Raw genomic sequence first — 18,549 nt, 5'->3', positions numbered from 1 at the left:
TGGTTTGCCTTGGAAACGAACAGAGATCATTCTGTCGTTTGTGAGATTGCATCCAAGTACTGCATTTCGGACTCTTTTGTTGACCATGATGGCTACTCCCTTTTTTTCTGAGGGATTCCTGCCCGCAGTAGTAGATACAATGGTCATCTGAGTTAAATTCACCCATTCCAGTCCATTTCAGTTCGCTGATTCCTAGAATGTCGACATTCACTCTTGCCATCTCTTGTTTGACCACTTCCAATTTGCCTTTATTCATGGACTTGACATTCCAGGTTCCTATGCAATATTGCTCTTTACAGCATCGGACCTTGCTTCTATCACCAGTCACATCCATAGCTGGGTATTGTTTTTGCTTTGGCTCCATCCCTTCATTCTTTCTGGAGTTATTTCTCCACTGATCTCCCATAGCATATTGGGCACCTACTGACCTGGGGAGTTCCTCTTTCAGTATCCTATCATTTTGCCTTTTCATACTGTTCATGGGGTTTTCAAGGCAAGAATACTGAAGTGGTTTGCCATTCCCTTCTCCAGTGGACCACATTCTGTCAGACCTCTCCACCATGACCCGCCCGACTGTGGGATAGCTACCCCGTGAAAAGCCCTAACCTAAGACACTGCCAGGCATGCTCACAGAACAAAGGACTGAGCAGAGCTAGCTGGCTGTGGACCAGCCCATCCCCCACCAGAGAAAGGCAGGCGATGGCAGCCAGAGCCAGAAGGGTGCAATCGCAGCTCAAGAGAGGCATCCTATACCAAACTGCAAGCAGACTTTTTTGCTAACCAATACTTCTTGGGATTCTGGATGGTCGACATCTGCCAGGAGGGTCGCAGCCAGAGATTAGCTCCCCAGAAGCGACACACAGCACACCTGAGAAGGCACACCCATTGTACACCCAGAAAACCGAGCGGCTGGGATGGGGGAGGGGATAAGCCACAGCCTTCAACTGGGGAAGACTATGCGCACCAAGGACCTGGTCACCTGAGTTGCTCAGACCTGGGACGGGAGCAAAACACACGCCCAACCAAGTCTGCACCTTTGTGGAGTATCTGAGAACCTGAACCTGAGCAGCTTAGACCTGGGAAGTGCATGCAAACCAGGGCCCGCATCAGACAGTTTCTAGAAGAGCAACCTAGAGTCTGAGCAGACTGGAAAAGCACACACACTGTGAGCAGGGACAAACCCAGTGTGGCTGAATCACTGTGAGCACATGTTAGTGGTATTTGTTTGCAGTGTTCCTCCCTCCCCAAAGCACGACTGAATAAGCAAGCCTAAAAAAAAAGTGACCACCATCACGCCCCTTGTGTCAGGGCGGAGATTAGACACTGAAGAGACCAGCAAATAGAGGAAGCTAAAATAAACAGAGGGAACTGCTTTGGAAGTGACAAGTGCAGTAGATTAAAATCCTACAGTTAGCACCGACTACATAAGAAAGGGCCTATGGCCCTTGAGAAGTATAAGCTGGACCAAGGATCTATCTGAGAATGAACTGAACCCACACTGACTGCAATAGCTCCAGAGAAAGTCTTAGATATATTTTAACTATTGTCATTTTTTTAATTTAAAAAATTATTTTATTTTATTTTTTTGATTTTTAAGTCCCCATTACAGCTTTAATTGTCATTTTTATAACCTACTATATATATATATATATATATATATATATATATATATATATATATTTTATAATTTTTGTGACTTTTTTAATATTGTAATTTTGAGAATCTAACCTCTAGTCTAGATTTTTAATCTTTGCTTTTTGGTATTTGTTATCAACTTTGTACCTTTAAGAACCCAGTCTTTAACTTTGGGAGCGAGATCACTGGCCTGATTGCTCTCTCCCCCTTCTGACTCTCCTTTTTCTCCAACAGGTAGCCTCTATCTTCCCCCTCCCCCTTTTCTTCTCTACCCAACCCGAATCTCTTTGTGTGTTCTGGGCTGTGGAGAACACTTAAGGAACTGATTACTGCCTGTATCTGTCTTTCTCCTTTTGATTCCCCCTTTTATCCTTCTGGCCACCTCTGTCTCCTTCCTCACTCTTCTCTTCTCTGTTTAAGTCTGTGAACATCTCTGAGGGATCGAGACTGTGGAGAGCACATAGGAAAGTGATTACTGGCTCACTTGCTCTCTCCCCTTTTGATTCCCCCTCTTCTCCTCCTGGTCACCTCTTTCTCCCTCCTCCCTCTTCTCTTCTCCATGTAACTCTGTGTACCTCTCCAGGTGTTCCTCACTGTGGAGAAACTTTTCATCATTACCCTAGATGTTTATCATTGGTGATGTATAGATGGAGAAGTCTTGAGGCTACTGTAAGAATAAGACTGAAAACCAGAGGCAGGAGGCTTAGTCCAAATCCTGAGAACACAAGAGAACTCCTGACTCCAGGGAACATTAACTGATAGGAGCGCATCAAACACCTTCATACCTACACTGAAACCAAGCACCACCCAAGGGCCAACAAGCTCCAGAGTCTTAATACCACGCAAATTCTCCAGCAACACGGGAATATAACCCTGAGCCTCAATATACAGGCTGCCCAAGTCACACCAAACACACTGACATCTAAAACCTCATTACTGGACACTTCATTGCACTCCAGAGAGAAGACATTCAGCTCCACCCACCAGAACACTGACACAAGCTTCCCTAACCAGGAAACCTTGACAAGCCACCCGTACAACCCCACCCACAGCGAGGAACCTCCACAATAAAGAGGAACCACCAACTGCCAGAGTACAGAAAGGCCACCTCAAACACAGCAATATAAACAAGATGAAAAGGCAGAGAAATACCCAGCAGGTAAAGGAACAGGATAAACGCCCACCAAACCAAACAAAAGAGGAAGAGATAGGGAATCTACCTGATAAAGAATTCTGAATAATAATAATGAAAATGATCCAAAATCTTGAAAACAAATTGGAGTTACAGATAAATAACCTGGAGACAAGGATCGAGAAGATGCAAAAAAGGTTTAACAAGGACCTAGAAGAAATAAAAAAAGAGTCAATATATAATGAATAATGCAATAAATGAGATAAAAAACACTCTGGAGGGAACCAACAGGAGAATAATGGAGGCAGAAATGAGGTATAAGATAGAATGGTAGAAATAAATGAATCAGAGAGGAAAAAAGAAAAAGGAATTAAAAGAAATGAGGACAACCTCAGAGAGCCCTGGGACAATGTTAAACACCCCAACATAGAATCATAGGAGTCCTAGAAGAAGAAAACAAAAAGACAGACCATGAAAAAATACTTGAGGAGATAATAGTTGAAAACTTCCCTAAAATGGGGAAGGAAATAATCACCCAAGTCCAAGAAACCCAGAGAGTCCCAAACAGGATAAACCCAAGGAGAAACACCCCAAGAAACATATTAATCAAATTAACAAAGAACAAATATTAAAAGCAGCAAGGGAAAAACAACAAATAACACACAAGGGGATTCCCATAAGGATAATAGCTGATCTTTCAATAGAAACCCTTCAGGCCAGGAGGGAATGGCAAGACATACTTAAAGTGATGAAAGAAAATAACCTACAGCCCAGATTACTGTACCCAGAAAGGATCTCACTCAAATATAAAGGAGAAATCAAAAGTTTTACAGACAAGCAAAAGCTGAGAGAATTCAGAACCACCAAACCAGCTCTCCAACAAATGCTAAAGGATCTTCTCTAGATAGGAAACACAGAAAGGATATATAAACTCGAACCCAAAACAATAAAATAAATGGCAATGGATCATACTTATCAATAATTACCTTAAATGTAAATGGGTTGAATGCCCCAACCAAAAGACAAAGACTGGCTGAATGGATACAAAAACAAAGCCCCTATATATGTTGTCTACAAGAGACCCACCTTAAAACAGGGGACACATACAGACTGAAAGTGAAGGAATGGAAAAAGATATTCCATGCAAATAGAAACCAAAAGAAAGCAGGAATAGCCATACTCATATCAGATAAAATAGACTTTAAATCAAAGGCTGTGAAAAGAGACAAAGAAGGACACTACATAATGTTCAAAGGAACAATACAAGAATATATAACAATCATAAATATATATGCACCCAATATAGGAGCACCACAATATGTAAGACAAATGCTAACAAGTGTGAAAGGGAAAATTAACAATAACACAGTAATAGTGGGAGACTTTAAGACCCCATTCACACCTATGGATAGATCAACTAAACAGAAAATTAACAAGGAAACACAAACTTTAAATGATACAATAGACAAGTTAGACCTAATTAATACCTATAGGACATTTCACCCTAAAACAATGAATTTCACCTTTTTCTCAAGTGCACACGGAAGCTTCTCCAGGATAGATCACATCCTGGCCCATAAATCTAGCCTTGGTAAATTCAAAAAAAATTGAAATCATTCCAAGCATCTTTTCTGACTACAATGCAGTAAGATTAGATCTCAATTACAGGAGAAAAACTATTAAAAATTCCAACATATGGAGGCTGAACAACATGCTGCTGAATAGCCAACAAATCACAGAAGAAATCAAAATATGCATAGAAATGAATGAAAATGAAAACACAACAACCCAAAACCTGTGGAACACTGTAAAAGCAGTGCTAAGGGGAACAGTCATAGCAATACAGGCTTACCTCAAGAAACAAGAAAAAAGTCAAATAAATAACCTAAATCTACATCTAAAGCAACTTGAAAAGGAAGAAACTATGAATCCCAGGGTTAGTAGAAGGAAAGAAATCTTTAAAATTATGGCAGAGATAAATGCAAAAGAAACAAAAGAGACAAAAATCAAAAAAACCAAAAGCTGGTTCTTGAGAAGATAAATAAAATTGACAAACCATTAGGCAGACTCATCAAGAAACAAAGGGAGAATAATCAAATCAACAAAATTAGAAATGAAAATGGAGAGATCACAACAGACAACACAGAAATACAAAGGATCATAAGAGACTACTATCAGCAACTATATGCAAATAAAATGGACAACTTGGAAGAAATGGACAAATTCTTAGAAAAGTACAACTTTCTAAAATTGAACCAGGAAGAAATAGAAATCTTAATAGACCCATCACAAGCATGAAAATTGAAACTGTAATCAGAAATCTTCCAACAAACAGAAGCCCAGGACCAGACGGCTTCACAGCTGAATTCTAGCAAAAACTAACACCTAGCCTACTAAAACTCTTCCAGATAAATTGCAGAGAAAGGTAAACTTCCAAACTCATTCTATGAGGCCACCATCATCCTAATACCAAAACCTGACAAAGATGCCACAAAAAAATATAACTATAGGCCAATATCACTGATGAACATAAGTGCAAAAATCCTTAACAAAATTCTAGCAAACAGAATCCAACAACATATTAACAGATCATACATCATGACCAAGTAGGCTTTATCCCAGGAATGCAAGGATTCTTCAATATCCACAACTCAATCAATGTAATATACCACATTAACAAATTGAAAAATAAAAACCATATGATTATCTCAATAGATGCAGAGAACACCTTTGACAAAATTCAACATCCATTTATGATAAAAACTCTCCAGAAAGCAGGAATAGAAGGAACATACCTCAACATAATAAAAGCTATAGATGACAAACCCTCAGCAAACATTATCTTCAATGGTGAAAAATTGAAAGAATTTCCCCTAAAGTCTGGAACAAGACAAGGGTGGCCACTCTCACCACTACTATTCAACATAGTTTTGGAAGTTTTGGCCACAGCAATAAGAGCAGAAAAAGAAATAAAAGGAATACAAATTGGAAAAGAAGAAGTAAAACTCTCACTGTTTGCAGATGACATGATCCTCTACATAGAAAACCCTAAAGACTCCACCAGAAAATTACTAGAGCTAATCAATGAATATAATCAAGTTGCAGGATATAAAATCAACACACAGAAATCCCTTGCATTCCTATACATGAACAATGAGAAAACAGAAAGAGAAATTAAGGAAACAATTCCATTCATCATTGCAATGAAAAGAATAAAATACTTAGGAATATATCTACCTAAAGAAACAAAAGACCTATATAGAGAAAACTATAAAACACTGGTGAAGGAAATCAAAGAGGACACAAATAGATGGAGAAATATACCGTGTTCATGGATTAGAAGAATCAATATAGTGAAAATGAGTATACTACACAAAGCAATCTATAGATTCAATGCAATCCCTATCAAGCTACTAAGGGTATTTTTCAGACAACTAAAACAAATAATTTCACAATTTATATGGAAATACAAAACGCCTCAAATAGCCAAAGCAATCTTGAGAAAGAAGAATGGAACTGGAGGAATCAACCTGCCTGACTTCAGGCTCTACTACAAAGCCACCATCATCAAGACAGTATGGTACTGGCACAAAGACAGAAATATAAATCAGTGGAACAAAATAGAAAGCCCAGAGATAAATCCACGCACCTATGGACACTTGTCTTTGACAAATGAGGAAGGAATATACAATGGAGAAAAGACAATCTCTTTAACAAATGGTGCTGGGAAAACTGGTAAACCCCACTTGTAAAAAAATGAAACTACAACACTTTCTAACACCATACACAAAAATAAACTCAAAATGGATGAAAGATCTAAACATAAGACCAGAAACTATTAAATTCCTAGAGGAGAACATAGGCAAAACACTCTCCAACATAAATCACAGCAGGATCCTCTATGACCCACCTCCCAGAATACTGGAAATAAAAGCAAAAATAAACAAACAGACCTAATTAAAATTAAAAGCTTCTGCACAACAAAGGAAATTATAAGCAAGGTGAAAAGACAGCCTTCAGAACGGGAGAAAATAATAGCAAACAAAGCAACAGACAAAGAATTAATCTCAAAAATAAACAAGCAACTTGTGCAGCTCAATTCCAGAAAAATAAATGACCCAATCAAAAAGTGGACCAAAGAACTAAATAGACATTTCTCTAAAGAAGACATACAGATGGCTAACAAACACATGAAAAGATGCTCAACATAACTCATTATCACAGAAATGCAAATTAACACCACAGTGAAGTACCAACTTACGCCAGTCAGAATGGCTGCTATCCAAAAGTCTACAAGCAATAAATTCTGGAGAGGGTGTGGAGAAAAGGCAACCCTCTTACAATGTTGGTGGGAATGCAAACTAGTACAGCCACTATGGAGAACAGTGTGGAGATTCCTTAAAAAACTGGAAATAGAACTGCCTTATGATCCAGCAATCACTGCTGGGCATACACACTGAGAAAACCAGAATTGAAAGACACACGTGTACCCCAGTGTTCATTGCAGCACTATTTATAATAGCCAGGACATGGGAGCAACCTAGATGTCCATCAGTAGATGAATGGATAAGAAAGCTATGGTACATATACACAATGGAATATTACTCAGCCATTAAAAAGAATACATTTGAATCAGTTCTAATGAAGTGGATGAAACTGGAGTTTACTATACAGAGTGTAGTAAGCCAGAAAGAAAAACACCAATACAGTATACTAATGCATATATATGGTATTTAGAAAGATGGTAACGATAACCCTGTATGCAACAGCAAAAGAGACACAGATGTATTGAACAGTCTTTTGGATTCTGTGGGAGAGGGCGAGGGCGGGATGATATGGGAGAATGGCATTAATACATGTAAATTATCATATGTGAAACAAATTGCCAGTCCAGGTTCGATTTATAATACAAGGTGCTCAGGGCTGGTGCACTGGGATGACCCAGAGGGATGGGATGGGGAGGGATTGGGAGGGGGATGCAGGATGGGGAACACAGGTACAGCCACGGCAGATTCAAGTCAATGTATGGTAAAACCAATACAATATTGTAAAGTAAAATTAATTAATTAATTAATTAAAAAAAAAAAAAGAACTGGGTCCTCTTCTCAGGCTCCACACACCAGCCCAGCCTGCAGGCCCCCAGGGCATTTCCTGCCCAGCCCTGGGCACAGGGAACTTTCCAACTTCAGTGAAAGCCTCCAGCTGCCACTTCTGCTTTCACTCAGCACTTACTATTCTGTATTAAAACCCTCTAAATGTCAAGAAGCAATAGTTAGAACTGGACATGGAACAACAGACTGGTTCCAAATCAGGAAAGGAGTATGTCAAGGCTGTATATTGTCACCTTGCTTATTTAACTTGTATGCAGTCGGCATCATGAAAAACGCTGGGCTGGATGAAGCACAAGCTGGAATCAAGATTGCAGGGAGAAATATCAATAACCTCAGATATGCAGATGACATCACCCTTATGGCAGAAAGCAAAGAAGAACTAGAGAACCTCTTGACAAAAGTGAAAGAGGAGAGTGAAAAAGTTGGCTTAAAACTCAACATTTGGAAAAAGAAGATCATGGCATCTGGTCCCATCACTTCATGGGAAATAGATGGGAAAACAGTGGAAATAGTGACAGACTTCATTTTGGGGAGCTCCAAAATCACTGCAGATGGTGACTGCAGCCATGAAATTAAAAGATGCTCACTCCTTGAAAGAAAAGTTATGACTAACCTAGACAGCTTCTTAAAAAACAGAGATGTTACTTTGCCAACAAACGTCCAGGTAATCAAAGCTATGGTTTTTCCAGTAGTCATATATGGATGTGAGAGTTGGACTATAAAGAAAGCTGAGCACCGAAGAATTGATGCTTTTGAACTGTGGTATTGGAGAAGACTCTTGAGAGTCCCTTGGACTGTAAGGAGATCCAACCAGTTCATCATAAAGGAAATCAGTCCTGAATATTCATTGGAGGGACTTATGTTGGAGCTGAAACTCCAATACTTTGGCCACCTGATGCAAAGAACTGACTCATTTGAAAAGACCCTGATGTTGGGAAAGATTGAAGGCAGGAGGAGATGGGAATGACAGAGGATGAGATGGTTGGATGGCATCACGAACTCAATGGACATGAGTTTGAGTAAACTCTGGGATTTGGTGATAGACAGGGAGGCCTGGCATGTTGCAGCCCATGGGGTCACAAAGAGTCGAACATGACTCAGTGACTGAACTGAACTGAGCTGCTGACCTTTTCCCAGCCCTCTGTCTTAACAAGCTCCACGTAGAGACAGTTTCCTTACAGGCAGGAATGAGAGCTGAGCATCCTGGTCTCCCTTAATACTGACCAGTGTAGGTCCTTCCCCTCTCATGGCTGACCATCTTGCTTTGTAAACTAAGAGGTTTTGTGCAGTGACATCTCTAAGGGCATCAATCTCAGGGCACACAGCAGGGCTTTAATAAGTGCAGCTGGAAGGACTTGTTGGCTTCACCAAGGTGAACAACAGCAAGATGGAGTAGATGTGGATGCTGCTTCAGAAAAAGAAAGTTTGGGAGACTTTCAAAAAGACCCATCTAGACTCCACCAGAGGTCTCGGTGAGCGTGTATTAGGACACATTATACACAGAAAAGCATCAGAGTCTTTCTACCTCAGGGATTCAGTGGTCAAACAAGAACTACCAACAACTAAATCCAGACACAAAGAGTCAGATTCTAGATACCTAGTTTCAAATTCAAGTTAACCCTACATGTGGGTCTAAGTATTCATTCTACTAAGCATCAATGAAGCAATTTTAATGTTTGAGGCCATATGCTGGTGAGGAATAAATCACTTTGAAATTCTTGACTTTAGTAAGAATTTCAAACCAATGGAATGACAAGCAAAATAAACCAACAAGGCCTTTCCACAGAAGCCATATACCAGTACTAAAAACTTGGCTTCTAATAGGCCTTGAACAAATGATGGAGGAAAAGAACTGGCAGCCAAGTAGTAGGTCACCTAGTCCCATTCTCCAATTTAAAAAGCATGCATCCCTCTGGGTCAATCCCAGTGAGGGATGGGATGGGGAGGGAGGGAGGTGGGAGAGGGGTTCAGGATGGGGAACACATGTACACCCGTGGCGGAGTCATGTCAATGTATGGCAAAACCAATACAATATTGTAATTAGTTTCCAATTAAAATTTAAAAAAATAAGTCAAAAAAATACCTCTAAAGTGTTACACAGAGGGAAAAAAAAAGAATGAGAAGGTGAGGAGAGGAGAAAAGAGATGTCAGGCAGAGGGGACGGCATGAGCCAAGCTTTGGAGGTGAGTTTGGGACCAGCATGGATGACCGGGGGAAGTCTGAGGTCTTGTTCCCTGGACAACTTTAAGAAAAGGCTATGGCTAAATCACCAGGCTGTGCGTATAGAACATGTGATGCCAGAGGCAGGGTGAGCTTCCTGTAATTTCACAAGGTCACTCTAGACTCAAGATTATGCAGAACATTTCCCCCTGACACATAAACAAAAAAAAAAAAAAAAAGAAGAAGAAGAAGAAGAAAAGAAAAAGCATGCATCATCTTTCTTCTTTTTAAATATTTATTTATTTATTTAGTTGCATCAGGTCTTAGTCATTTCATGCAGCATCTTTTGTTGCGATGCAGACTCTCAAGCTGTGGTGCGCAGGCTCTGGAGCATTCAGGCTCAACAGTTGTAACACATGGGCTTAGTTACTCCATGGCATAAGAGATCTTAGTTCTCCAACAGGGATAAAACCCATGTCCACTACATTGCAAGGCAGATTCTTAACCACTAGACCACCAGACCACCCTATTCATCGTCCTTCTTATCCCTGGTGTCTGGATTCAGCAACTACAAGTAGCAGGGGGAAATCTGCCATCTATCCCTCACTGCCTAAAGCACAGACCCCACTGTCCTCCACACAGTGGAAGCACCTGCTCTATTTTCCTGTCCTGACCTCAGCATGATGCAAAATTTCTCTATGATGGATCTTCTGTGAGGGGAAGGGAGGGGAAAGAGAGATACCAGGCAGAGTGAGCTGAGTCTCCCAAAGTACAAAGGCTTTCTTGAGCTCTCTTTCCTGATCTGTACAGAGTTCCTGGAAAGCAGAAATGATAGACAATAGGAGCAAACTCACTGTTTGAACAAGTGCCTGCTGACTTCTGCATCCACAGCGCTGAGTGGATCATCCAGGAGGTAGATGTCTGCATTCTGATACAGGGCTCTAGAAAACGTAGAGAGACATCAGGAGAGGACACTTTACACTCCCTGAGTCTCATCTCTAAACCAAGACAGTGTTCGAAAACTCTTTATGTTCATTCCAAGAGCCTAGGGAAAGAGCCAAGACCCTGCTTCACACAGGCCCACCCGGTGAGCAGGGTCTGTGTGCTCATGTCCACTAGGAGCCATGGAGAAGGAGGGGCAGGATGACAACTGAAGTGCCATTTACCTGGCGAGGCTGACCCGGGCTTTCTGCCCCCCGCTCAGTGTGGTTCCTCGGTCTCCTACGACAGTTAGATCTCCATTCTCCAGAAACTGTAAATCCTACATAGAGAGAGAAAAGGGAAAAAAACAAAGAATTGAAACGTGTTGTCCTCCTGCCATCTTAGCCCTTCAGCGTTAGTAATTCATACAAGTGTTTGATCAGCAGCAGTGTGCTTATTTTTCATAGCAACTAAATTGTAACTTTGAACATTTAAAAAAAAAAAAAAACCTTCTCAGGGCTTTTAATGTGTTTTCATTCTATATTTTTTTCAGAGCATTTATGCATTTAACCATTATAACAGGTATTTATTGAGCATCAACTATATGGCAGGCATCATTCTGGGCACAAGAATTCAGCCATGAGGAAACAAATGCTCAGAATTTCTTTCCATGGTGGGAGACGGATGATATGGAAAATTAACCTGAGCACAAGTACTGAGGACAGGAAGGAAAAGGAAGCCAGCTCAGGTGGATCGGGAGTAAAGGGGGGAAGTGAGTCCACATTGGGGTGTGAGGGCTCTGCTCGGAGAGGGTGTGAGCAGATCTGGGGTGGGGAGGGGCTCAGGCAGACCTGGAGGGGCTGCTCCACACAGAGGGAGGGGCAAGTGCAGGGGCCATGGGGAGATGCCCAAGGGGTTCAAGACAAGCAAGGAGGCCAGGAGAGCAGAGCAGAGTAAGAATGAGGGGAGTGAGGGTGGAGACAGAGCAGGAGGAGCCTGGGGTCACTTCAATAAAGAAGTAAGGGGAGTATTGACATGGTCTGAGATTTTTAAGAAATCAGTCCTGCCCTTTGTGGAAAACAGACAATAATGGGAGAAAGGTGAGGGCAGTACAAGTGAGGAGGCTACTGGAATAATCTAGGTGAGAGATTACAGTGGCCAGGACCAGAGTGGAAGTAGCAGGAATGGAGAGAGGGGATCACACTCCAGACACACTTGGAATGTGGAGTCTGGAAGACCTGCTGACGGGACAGGTGTGGGCTGTAAGAGAAGAGGACTGTGGTGTCTGGGGTGAGGAAGGGGAAGACAGGGTCTCCATTTACTGAGCTGGGGAAGATGGTGGAGGCGGGTTTAGGAGACTTCTCTTGTGGACAAGCTGAGATGACCTCCCAGTGGTGTCACAGTGCAGCTGGGCATGAGGTGTGAAGGTCTGTGCTAGAGACACAGGTGTGAGAGCTGGTGGCCCAGGAGGTGAAGGCACTGCTGCTGCTGCTGCTGCTGCTGCTGCTGCTAAGTCGCTTCAGTCATGTCTGACTCTGTGCGACCCCATAGACGGCAGCCCACCAGGCTCCCCCATCCCTGGGATTCTCCAGGCAAGAACACTGGAGTGGGTTGCCATTTCCTTCTCCAATGCATCAAAGTGAAAAGTGAAAGTGAAGTCGCTCAGTTGTGTCTGACTCTTAGCGACCCCATGGACTGCAGCCTACCAGGCTCTTCCATCCATGGGATTTTCCAGGCAAGAGTACTGGAGTGGGATGCCATGGTGAAGGCACAGGTCTTACTTTATCAAGGAGTAAATGTGTCTTAAACAAAACATTTTACTGATCTCAGCCTCAGCTTCCCACGCTCTCTGAAGAGATAATACCTGACCTGTGTCTTCCACAGTGATACTTAAGGCAAGTGGTAGACTGATGAGATCAGTACAAGAAATGGAAGCAGAAAAAAATAAGCATATGAAAAGATATTTGACAGAAATGTCATTAGGAAATTACAAATCAAAACAACAAGATACTACTATATACCTATTAGACTGGCTAAAATTCAAAACATTGAAAACACCAAATGTTGAAGAGGGTGTGGAGCAACAGGAACTATAATTCATTACTAACAGGATGTGAAATGGCACAGCCATTGTGGAAGATATTTTGGCACTTTTTTTTACAAAGTTTAACATGGGGCTTACTACATGACCTAGTAATCATTCTCCTAGATATTTGCCCATATGAATTGAAAATGTATGTCCACAAAGGAACCTATACCTTAATACTCATATCAGTATCTTTCATAATTTCTAAGAACTAGAAGCAAGAAAGATGGCCTTCACTAGCTGCATTTAGAAACAAACTGAGGTGCAACCATACCACTGGATATTATTTAGCAATAAAAATGAATGAGTTATCAGGCCATGTGTGGAAGTCTTAAATGCATTTGACTAAATTAAAGAAGCCAGTCTGAAAATGCTTCATTATGTATGATTCTAACTCTAAAACACTATGAAAAAGGCAAACTATAAATACATGAAAAAGATCAGTGACCACTAATGGTTGAGTGAGGAGGAAAGATGAAGATGCAGAGCACAGATTTTTAGGGCAATAAAACCTCTGTATGATAAAGTACTAGCGAATGTATGACATTACGTATTTGTCAAAACCCATAGAAATGTACAATAAAAAATGAACTTTAATGTAAAGTGTGGATTTTAGTTAATAATAATGTGTTGTTTTGGGTTCATCTATTGTAACAAATGTACCACACTAATGCAGATGATAATAGTGAAAACTGGGGGAGGGGTAATCAGAAGATGGAGTGTATGGGAACTCTTCAGTGCCTGCTCAATTTTTCTATAAACCTAAAACTGCTATAAAATGAAGCATAAAAAAAAAAGATGGAACAGTCTGCATGAAAAATCAAAGGGAAAGAAACAGTGTGCTCAAGGGACACCAAGAAAAACTGCTGGACTAAGTAGATTCTTGTTCATGGAAGCAGGAAAAACTCAAAGCTAAGAAGGATATGAAGTTTCAACTTGAGAATCTGGAAATCTATCAAAAGTTATAATTTTACATTATTTAAGAACTAAGTAGACAAATCAGAGTATCTGGTGGGGGTTGGGGGGGAGATAATAAGAACATCCCCAAATGACAAGATAACAACCAAAGTTTATGTTACACAGCATTATATTACAAATCTTAGATTGCCTGTAATTACCACTGGACAGATCCTGGCACAGACAAACAGAGTTTGGGGGAGTTTGTTATCTACTAAACCCATCAGGCATCAATCTATGATGCCCAGCAGTACCTGTCTGCAGATAAAGCCCTCTTTTGTCTCTACTTTAGCAAATTTGGGGAGAAAGCACGTGGCACAGTAGGGTCTCCAGGATAAGAAGTTGTCTGATCTCCCTAAGTCTCACTTTCCTTTTCTACAGAATGTGCTGCAGAAACAAGAGTCACTAAACTCAATGATGCTGTGAGAATCAAAACACACATATGAACACCCTCCATAAATAAAAAAAAGGGACATGAATTGATTGTAACTTGCTATTGGTGACTGAGACCTATTTTCACATCAAGCCAACAATGGGACCCTGCTCATAGTCTGGATCACAATATGCAAAGCATGTGACCAAAAGAAAAAGAGATTGTCTCCATCATAACCCTCCCTGACAGCCACAAAGACATACAGGCACACAGGTTCCCTGCTCATTCAAAGCTTAAACTGGAGTGCATCCAATGAAAGGCAGCAATAGCTCTGTTGTGGAAATTCATTATTGCACCTTCTTTCTTTGTGGAGCTCAGAAATTATCATCTCATGCTTTTGGCTTTAGAGAAAAACAACAGGCCATTTTAAGATAGGTTCCCAGCCTCACACACACACACACACACACACACACACACACACAGACACAACTGTTTACCTGGCTTCTGTTTCACTGTTGACAGTCTTCACAAACTGTTCCACTTAGCTTTTATGCTTTGATTTTATGTTGTTTTCATTTCTTTCTCAAAAGAGCACCACATTGTAGCACAGCAATCTCAACCATGCTCTAGAAAAGGCACCTGAATCCACTCCTTCATTTAGCACAGTCAGAGCATAAGATGCAAGCACTCTCTCTCCAGGTCTGGTGGGAGGACTTTGAGTGCCTCCTTGACTCTGACAATTTAGTTCAGTTCTCACCAACTCCCAGAGCTTGCTCAAACTCATGTCTGTTAAGTCGGTGATGCCATCCAACCATCTCATCCTCTGTCGTCCTCTTCTCCTCCTGCCTTCAATCTTTCCCAGCATCAGAGTCTTTTCAAATGAGTCAGCTCTTCACATCAGGTGACCTAAGTATTGCAGTTTCAGCTCCAACATCAGTCCTTCCAATGAACACCCAGGACTGATCTCCTTTAGGATGGACTGGTTGGATCTCCTTGCAGTCCAAGGGACTCTCAAGAGTCTTCTCCAACACCACAGTTCAAAAGAATCAATTCTTTGGTGCTCAGCTGTCTTCAAAGTCCAACTTTCACATCCATACATGACCACTGGAAAAACCATAGCTTTGACTAGGTGGACCTTTGTTGGCAAAGTAATGTCTCTGCTTTTTAATACGCTATCTAGGTTGGTCATAGCTTTTCTTCCAAGGAGTAAGCATCTTTTAATTTCATGGCTGCAATCACTATCAGCAGTGATTTTGGAGCCCCAGAAAATAAAGTTACTCACTGTTTCCCCCATCTATTTGCCATAAAGTGTTGGGACCAGATGCCATAATCTTCTTTTTTTGAATGTTGAGCTTTAAGCCAACTTTTTCACTCTCCACTTTCACTTTTGTCAAGAGGCTCTTTTGTTCCTCTGGGATTTCTGCCATAAGGGTGATGTCATCTGCATATCTGAGGTTATTGACATTTCTCCCTGCAATCTTGATTCCAGCTTATGCTTCATCCAGCCCAGCATTTCTCATGATATACTCTGCATATAAGTTAAATAAGCAGGGTGACAATATGCAGCTTTGATGTACTTCTTTCCCAATTTGGAACCAGTCTATTGTTCCATGTCCAGTTCTAACTGTTGATTCTTGACCTGCATACAGATTTCTCAGGTGGCAGGTAAGGTGGTCTGCTATTCCCATCTCTTGAAGAAATTTCCACAGTTTGTTGTGTTCCACACAATCAAAGGCTTTGGCGTGGTCAATAAAGCAGAAGTGGGTGCTTTTCTGGAACTCTCTTGCTTTTTTTTTTTTTGATGATCCAACAGATGTTGGCCATTTGATCTTTGGTTCTTCTACCATTTCTAAATCAAGTTTGAACATCTGGAAGTTCACGGCTCACATACTGTTGAAGCCTGGCTTGGAGAATTTTGAACATTACTTTGCTAGAATGACAATTGCTCTGACAATTATTCATGGACAAACCACAGACGGGAAAACAATTTCAAAGTATTTGAAGTAAAATCCAAGTCAGGTTAATTCCCAGCCACCATTTTCAGATTAGGTTAAAGGGAAAAGCCTGAGTTGAGCATATATTACAGTTCCTCCCACTGACAGGAAGGTGTTCTTATTCACGTTATTTTCCTCGAAGTTAAATTTAACCAATTCTTACTGAACAGCAGACACACACACTAGAGGCAAACTAGGAAATGGTGCTGCTGATTCTTGATGCCATCCATCCAGAAGAACATGAAGAGCCCTTCACTGATGGTGGAGACTTAGTGTAGAAACACCACACAGTAGACTGTTGAAACTGTTAATGAGGCCCTGACAGAGGAAGGCTGGGTTCCAGAGTCAAACAGCAGATGTCTTGTCTTTCTTACAGCTTTTCTTCCACTTGGAATCGCCCTTCCTCTCACATCCTGTCAATATCCCGCCCATCTTGCCAGGCTCAGCCAAAACACACTCTCCCATGAACCCATCCTGGACTCATCTCTTCCTACTGGTCTCCTAAAGTTCTACTTACATCTCTCATCTCTCATGAAGGACTGTCTTATTCTGGTCCATCATTTGTATACATGCACAAGGTGTCTCTCAGTTCCTGGAGGGTAAGATCTGTGGTGGACCACAATGCTGTTTATCTCTAATCCTCACAACAAGCTGCACAGGAAGTACTGGCCCCATTTCACAGATGAGGAAACTGAGACTAAGTGAGGTCACATCACTGCTCTGAGGAATGCCTTTACATAATGTACTATGTACAGAGCACCTACATAAATATAAACTTAAATAATGGAAGTTAAATATTCAAATACCTTCTTTCTTACATGTCATATTTTATGGATGTGTTTTACCAAAAACTTACTGAGCTTAAAATTAACAGCTAATTTTTTCAAAATTATTCTAACATTTATAAAGTGCCTGTTATGTCCCTAGCAATCAGGTGCTTTAAAATCTCTCCTGCATTTCATCCTCAAAACAACATTATGAGGTTAATAGTATTATATTCTCTATTTTACAGATGAAGGATCATGCACCTAGCGAACACAGAAACAGACTCAATTCCTGAGCCTCTGACTCCTGGGCCTTGAAGTTGATGTCATCAGTCTGAATTGATCTTGCCACTGTGATTACTTCATTTCTCCCTATTTTATCATATTAATAGAAATGTTTTCAGCTCAATGAACTTAAATGTTTACTTCAATTAAATCTAGTATAATATATCATGTTGTAATTAACATATGTAATACAAGAAAATTTGCTCTTTTTACTGCTCCCGGATTTGGGGGCAGTGGGGTTAGGGAAAACAGTGAGGAGGCATCTTCATTTATATGTATGTATATTTGTAGAGAAAGGGCTATAATAGTAAAAATAGCTACCATTTACTGAAACACTGGCATGTTTGCATTCCACATGCATGGCCTGTAGCCTTTAAAATAATTCCACCTCTCCTTGCATTCAATAAGAAAATAAATTGAGATAAACACCCAGAGTTAACAACTAAGATTGTTTCTCTCCAAAAGCCAAGCCTTTTCTACTACACATACAGTTTCTGTAACTATAGGTCAAAATAGTTCTAGAAACCCCTATTATCTATGGAAGTATTATGCCCACCCACTGATATAGGGATTCAAAAAAAGATAAGCAAAGAATCTCATTAGGTGGTTCCCAGGTGTAAAAACCTTGCTGACCCCTTGCTAATCATAGTCACAGATGACATTTCAGAGCAGTAACAAAACCTCCTGGATACCCTCTGATCCAGAGTCCTTGTTTTACTGCAGATACATCAGAGGTCCAGGCAGGTAACAGGACATGTCCAGAGTGACAGTGAGCAAGTGACAAAGCTGGGGACAAGACTCTGCTCTCTGATCCCTCCCTTCCTGCCAGGGAGGAAATGGACACAAGGGGCCCCAACTCCATAACCCAAACATGCAGAAAACAGGAGAGCAGTCCGTGTTTATAAACACCACATCACATACAGAAGAATCACTGTGCAGCCCGGTCCTGCAGGTCCCCTTCCCACCAGGGTCTGTGCTGCACACATGCCCTAGGCTGGGTGAAGCCCCAGGACACCGCCCACATTACTGGTCCAGTCACCCCATGTGGCTGCAGCAAAGCATCAGCTCCCATGGGAAATACTGAATGACAGCCACTGTCCCAGTACCTGCTCTTCAGAGATGCTCAAGTGT

At 41.1% G+C, this 18,549-nt stretch overlaps 1 protein-coding gene across 1 annotated transcript in view; it reads right to left on the bottom strand.

Annotated features, from left to right (window-relative positions):
* The window catches only part of LOC133258057 (ATP-binding cassette sub-family C member 4-like), a 395,899-nt gene that overhangs the window by 169,971 nt on the left and 207,379 nt on the right, over positions 1-18,549 (bottom strand). Inside the window, exons 14-15 of the mRNA XM_061434396.1 lie at positions 11,205-11,299; positions 10,893-10,979 (exon numbers count right to left, since the gene is read on the bottom strand). Coding sequence (XP_061290380.1) covers positions 10,893-10,979; positions 11,205-11,299 — 182 coding nt within the window. The remainder of the gene's footprint in view (positions 1-10,892; positions 10,980-11,204; positions 11,300-18,549) is intronic.

The sequence above is a fragment of the Bos javanicus genome, chromosome 12 (genome assembly GCF_032452875.1).
Source record: "Bos javanicus breed banteng chromosome 12, ARS-OSU_banteng_1.0, whole genome shotgun sequence".
Lineage (NCBI taxonomy): Eukaryota > Metazoa > Chordata > Mammalia > Artiodactyla > Bovidae > Bos > Bos javanicus.
This window is presented reverse-complemented; position numbering and strand designations above follow the sequence as displayed.